The following is a 6,649-nucleotide window of genomic DNA, read 5'->3' on the forward strand; positions in this document are numbered from 1 at the left end:
AATCAAATAATTGGTGTTTAAGCTAATGGTCCTGCTAGATTTCCCTTGAACAAATAGATTCTGAACAATGTAAACAGCGCTGAGATTACGATGATGTACATACTGCGTAAAAACCTTTTGAATTTCCTTGTTTACACTGGCCTCTTGCATCATATCATCGATTATCAGAAGACATGTCTTATCAGCAGGCAGTAAATGATCGTCATTCAGACTCTGTGGTATTCCTTCGACAAATTTAATATTGTACAATTTAAGCAGTTCATCATACAGAGGTTGCCAACAATCGTACAGAAAAACAACGTGCTCAACCTTTTTAGAAATCACATTAGCAGCATTTTCCAACAAAAGTTTTACAAAATAAGACTTTCCTGAATTGGATGGACCGCTGATCACGCATGAGAACGGATGCTGAAGTCTGAAATCAAAATCAGAAACATCCCGGATGCCCCTGGGGTCAGTAGCCATAAGGTACCGTGGTGAAATCGGTCAAAAGTCTCCGTTTATCATACACCACCTTGAACCTTTTAACGACTGACTTGTTGTGCAACGTGAGATGCTTTTTATCCCTCACAATGTTTTCGGTATGGGCCAGGAGGTATCGCGAGCTGTCACGCGAAGTCGCATAGCTGTCAACCAGACCAATCAGAGTGTCTAATCGGATGGCTTGAGAATTTTTAGCGTTCAGGGTTATTCCCTTAGCTTTCATGGTCACTTTTCCTTTGGACGTGCGATAACCGTAAGATTTTGGGCCGCTGGAACAGAACTCAGAAATGAAATCTCTGGCCTCCAATTCGCTCGTCAGCTCCCCCAGATGGTCGCCCAGAGCGGGGACCCAGTCGCCTTCCCTAGACACAAATATAATGCTGTCTGTGTCAGAGTATAACAAACGGTCGCCGAGTTTTTCCATAAGCTCGTACAACTCGAGCCGAGCGTGCGCTGTCGTAAATGCTCCTACAAACACGTTAATGTTGTTAGGTTCGCAAACATCGCCTTCGGGACTTTGATACTGAACGAGAGCTACGTCATCCGACACGAACGTGAAATATTTCAGGGTGTCGATTCCGCCGAAAACTAATCTGGTAAACTCTTCAGAGTTTTCCACGAGACTCGTTTTGGGTAGGTTCTCACGCATGGAAAAGCGCCCCCAAAGCGAGTTCAACAGCAGTTTATTGATTGACCTCTGAGCGGGATTGTGACTGATCTTTTCGGGGTCGAGACGAATCCCCTCTTTTTCATAATAATTACGGATGTAATTCGCTTTGTCAGCGTCCGTGACGACGTTCGACGGGTAGCCGGACGCTTGCTGTTTCAGCCGCAAGAACGTTTTCACGTAATCGCAAAACAACGTTTCCGATTGTTGGGGGAAATGCCATACCTCGTCGATTCTAGATACTGCATACCCCTTCTCGATGGCTTTTAAAAGTTCAATACTGACCCAGCAACCTGAGAGAGGTCTCTCCTCATCGGTGTGATTACAGCTCGTCGTTTGGTTTTGTTTGTGTGTGCATGTGCGACACAATGGAAAATGAAGTTTTTTATTGCTGCGATAAGGTAATACAGGATGCAGTAAATTGCGCGGGGGGTACAAAGTACACTTTACAAGACCGTAATAGCGAACAATCGGATCGAAATCCTTGAAAATGATTTCGGGATGACCGATCGGATAGGATTTCCTAGCCTGACAGAAGGGGTACAAGCTTGTAAAATCCAAATAGCTTATTTGTTCTCCTTCAGCAGTTTTGTGGTAGAGTTTATAGGCGTTCGTACGACCGCCAAAGAGCGCGTCCCTAGGTTTCAACCTCTCGGGGGGTGAATAAGCTCTCATAAATTCTATCACGGAGGGAACGGTCTGTTTCATTTCACGCCATTCGCACTCCCACATCACTTCGGTTTTTAACCCGTACGCGTTCTGGAGAATGTCAACCTTTTCGTCAAAACTGTCTGTTGAGCACCCCGTACGGGACGTATGACAACGGATGGGTCTGGTGCCCTGCAAAACACTTTAAACAGCCGTGATAAATACACCCACAGAATTCTAGCGCGTGTCTAACACCGTCCTGTTCGTAGTATCCGTCTAAAAAGTAATTGCCTATGGATACTTCGCTGTAGTTCACGGCATGGTGAATGTCAGCGTTTCGGGTCTTTTTGAGATACTCGAGCCATTCGATCGAAACGTTGGAGTAGGTCTTGTTCTTTTGAACGTACGCATTGTTATGCGTCAGAGCTAGCGTATCTCTTTCAAGATAATGTGCTTTAAAGACTCCCATACAGCAACTAGCTAGAGTGGTAAAGCTGAACGGGTCAAGCTCTGTGCACTCCATGAACGACTGACGGTATTTCATGCATGCTTCGCGTAATAAGACGACGTCATTCACACCATAATCGCGCAACTCTTTCATGAAGTCAAAGATTTTACCAGACACGGTGGCGTACCATGCGTCAAACTTGTCCTGGTTTTTGTCGGTCATGTTATCGTAACCGTAGAATGTCTTATCAGGGTAGTATCCTACGTATTTCTCATTTTCCACTCTGTTGAAATGATGGGGAAAGTAACCCTTTTCCGTAGCGGTCAAGTTTAGAGCAGCGGGGATCTTAGACAAAGCCATCGGGATGAACGAGTAGCTGTCGATATAACGTTGTGCATACTTGCTGTCGTACATGTAGATTAATTTGCACCCCTGCATGATGATGTCCAATGTGAGCCCCGCTTTGCAAAAATATTCCAGAATGAGAAAAGAATCAAATTTGGATGCGTAATGGGCTATAAAGGTATACCCTTTGTATCGGCGTTGTCTGAAATGGTTGATTAGCGACGCTACGCAGTAGGCACCTTCTGCCACAAATCGTTCTCCTTTAAAGGTGATGGCGCATACAAAGTTAGCGACGTGTTTCCCATTTTCATAACGGGTTTCAAAATCATAGAAAATATAGTTCTCGCTAGGATCCTTGGGTGCACGGGGTTGAATAAAGCACCGATGCGATCCCGTAACTACGAGATCTTCGCCGCAATGTAGGCACCGGACGGGGGCACATTTGTGTTGTGCTCCAATGCCTTGTCCTGAAATTTCATAACGTCTGTTACACAGTTGACAATATTTTATTCTATCGCACGGGGCCTTTTCTTCGCCGGGGTTGGGCTTCTTATGCATTTTGTAGCAGTAGTCGGAATTGCAAAATCTCAGACAATTGGTACAGTGTACAGTTCTTTTAGGGTGTTTGTGACAGTCGGCGTCAAAACACACGTTACAGACACGGCTACAGTGATGATGTTTAACGTCGTTGTATCCTTTATAACAGTACGTACACGCGTAGTCGGTACCGATGAACGCCTTTAGATTAAGAATCGTATAAAAGTGCTCATCGTGTAAATAGAGGAATACTGTTTTCAAATGAGGTTCCCTCTGATTTGCAAACGTTTCTAACGCTCCGCCATTCGTTCTGTAAAAAACGACTATTTTGACGCCAAACAGTCTTTCAAATGCTGCTATGTGGTGAAGACCGATCTTGTCATGAATAGTAAAGCCCGCTTCATTTTGGATTACTGCCGCACGGCTTTCCAGGTCGCTCTCCGGTAATTCAGGGTCGAGAAAATGGGCGAGACAGATAGAAAAGCACAAATTATTCGCAATATTGATAGGGCAAAATAAACTCATCTTTTTTCTTTTGATCACCTGGTCGAGAGCCAAATCTGCGAGTTTACGACGATGGCTACCTCCCCCTTGTCTGTTCGAAGCCACGGTAGCGCCTATCTCGACCGCGTCGTCACACAATAACCTATCATCGCTCTGTAAAATTTTTTCGATTTGATTGGTAAATACATTAACGTCGTAATCATTGCCGGGTGATAATATCGCTGTAACGTCAGATTTAAGACGGGGACCGCTCAGGGTTAAACTAACTACGCTACCATCGCCGCCGATTTGTCTGGCAAACGTCGCGATTTCGTTCATGGTCTCGTGCAGCCGTACGTGATACGTCGCCAAATCTGTAGCGCCAATATCCCGCAGATTCATGGGTCTTCTCAATTCCACGCTATTGAAACGAGGTCTCGGTAAAACGCGATAGCCGTTTATGATACCTCCATCTCGTATCAAAGCATCGAGGTCGACGCTGCTAGTCCTCTGTGTATCGGAAGTCGAGGGCCTTTCGTTATCGACATTACCTCTAGGGGGAGCCGAGTCAGCAGTCGGGACACGTGTATCTGATAACGCACTGCCGTCTTGTACGGTGTTTGTGTCCCTCGTATTTAATATTTCGCATAGTCTGATGCATGGATTAAAATCTGTACTTTCACGTATCGCAGCTTCCAAATATTCCAAATTAGAAATCTGTTGGGGCAGAGTGCTATTAAAAGTTTGTTCATGTACAGGGTGTGTATTTAACAGTAGTTGTAGTCTATCGGTGTTATGATGATGGGACTCTGCGTGCATTCCGATCGCTCCCTGTAACAGGTCTGAGAGAGTTTGATCTGGATGACAGCCATGCCCGGCCTCTGAACATTTTTCATCGGCCATCCCTCCCGTATGGTTTTCGGCACTAACAAAGAGGAATTATGTCACACTGTGTGTTCAATTCAAAAATAAATGGTGCATAGATATAAATTGGCAAATATAAAACAGATATAAAATGACAAATATAAAACAGATATAAACACAGATATAAATGACATATATTGATCAAATTGTAAATGTAAAAAATCGATTATAAGATATAGAGATAAATGTAAAAACTTATAGCGATCACTGGTCAATATAAAAATAGTGACTATCTAGAAAATAGTACGGCGTTTATAGCACAGAGGAGTTCAACTATTAGACGCCTTTCTCTCATCTGCTCGTTTGATGACTCGAGCAAACGGTTGAAAGAATTCTCCAGCGCTTCGTCGCGATGATTAACACCTTCGATAAAAGCATACAATCTCATAAGAATCGTATGTATCTCACCGACAGAACCCCACAGTCTGTCAATGGACTCGTGTAAAGGAATATTAGACTCTCTTAAGATAGCGTTGAGTTGATCTAGCGAGACAGTATTTTGAGCTTGAAGAGCAAACGGCGTCTGTCTACCCCCCGTCGATGATGATCGTTCGTCGACGGCGATATCTTCTCGTTCTGCTAACGGTGTCTGCTGACGCCTTATCAGAGACCTCTCCTCTCGCTCGCTGGACCAAGACGAACGCTCCCAAACGTTCAGCTGTGTATCTGTCCAGCTAGACACATCGTCACCGGATCCGCAACTCCTTTCTGTAAGAGTAAACATTGCAAAACAAAGATGAACGACACCAAACCGCATTGGCGTAACTATGTTAAATGCTAGCCATAGTTTACCGATGAATAATGACGGCTCTGGCACTACGCAGCATGCGTCGCCACCAGTGGTAAGATCACAACTCCTTTCTGTACGAGTAAACATTGCAAAAACAAAGATGAATGACACCAAAGCACAATGGCGTAACTATGTTAAATGGTAGTCATAGCTTACCGATTAATAATGAGGGGTCCGGAACCGCTCTGCTGGAGCCAGCCTCCTCGTCATGTGTCAGGTCAATAAATACCGGTCGCTCTATAGACCCTTGTAAATCTAGACGGAGGAATTAGTAGTTAGATGGCATGTCACGACGTATAAAAATATATTAAATATTAATAATAATAATAATGATATAAATGATAATATGATAACTTAAATAAAATACAATAATTCAAATAAAATAATTGATTAATAGATAAATCAATATGGATAAAAGGTTAAGCTGATGATTAGAATTGATTCATGATTCATTGAAACATACATGTGGATATAAAGAATTGAACTATTTATTTGAAAGATTAGTGACTCAACGTTGGTTTTAAATATAAATATATATACCTGTATAGCGTATAGACATTTTCAGATAACAAAACACGTTTACTTTACTTCATCACAGCATAATTCTCAGCACAGCAGGGTTTTTTACAGATCGTATAGGCTAGCGGACTTCAATACCCAGAGTTCATAGCGTAGCATAGTGTTACGTCACATCCACATGTTACGCAGGGTTCCTCCGGGATGCCTGCACGATCCGTTCTGCGCATGCGCATAATGACGTAATAAACAACGTCACGGTTTCCCTACACTATTGGTATCAAGCATGCTGTCGGTACACGATCCGGGATGCCTGCACGATCCGTTCTGCGCATGCGCATAATGACGTAGTAAACAACGTCACGGTTTCCCTACACTATTGGTATCAAGCATGCGATGAAACACTTGACGGCCAGACGGCACAACTGGCGGCATATTTTTGTAGGCTACATTGTGTTTTTCATTTAACAGTTCACGGCGGGTCTATTTTGATGTTTTAAAATGTAGCTTACGCTATGCATTACGATGTGTTTACGTGGTTGCCAATCCAAAATAATAAAGGAGTTGTTACATGAACATACACGATTTTGGTTACATGTGGAATAAAGTCTGAGTCTTGAGAGTCTGTCACTGCAAACCTTCAGTTTCCTCCATACTCCCCTTTGCGATTCATTGCTGCATGGCATTAGGCCTACTTAACTTGCTGTGTTTCGATCTGAGGTCAGTAGTATTGTCAAAGACGGTTTTTATTAAAAGCTGCTAATATTAGTTAACTTTAAATCGACTCATTTTGTATTAGTATGGGTCT

At 43.2% G+C, this 6,649-nt stretch overlaps 1 protein-coding gene across 4 annotated transcripts in view; it reads right to left on the bottom strand.

Moving 5' to 3' along the window:
- Nucleotides 1-4,703: 4,703 nt before the first annotated feature.
- LOC130560655 (uncharacterized) overlaps nt 4,704-6,649 on the bottom strand; it is a 7,379-nt gene continuing 5,433 nt past the window's right edge. Inside the window, exons 1-4 of one of the 4 annotated variants that reach the window (XR_008963731.1) lie at nt 5,914-5,950; nt 5,482-5,580; nt 5,328-5,396; nt 4,704-5,243 (exon numbers count right to left, since the gene is read on the bottom strand). Coding sequence is in view for 2 of the 4 variants with exons in the window: in XM_057344610.1 (XP_057200593.1) it covers nt 4,765-5,243; nt 5,328-5,396; nt 5,482-5,580 (647 nt within the window). In the remaining 2 variants the exon portion in view is untranslated. Of the gene's footprint in view, nt 5,244-5,327; nt 5,397-5,481; nt 5,581-5,908; nt 5,951-6,649 lie in introns of those variants that run through there. The other 3 variants (XR_008963730.1, XM_057344610.1, XM_057344616.1) reach the window with 3 other exon arrangements.

Source organism: Triplophysa rosa, linkage group LG1 (genome assembly GCF_024868665.1).
Source record: "Triplophysa rosa linkage group LG1, Trosa_1v2, whole genome shotgun sequence".
Taxonomy (NCBI): domain Eukaryota; kingdom Metazoa; phylum Chordata; class Actinopteri; order Cypriniformes; family Nemacheilidae; genus Triplophysa; species Triplophysa rosa.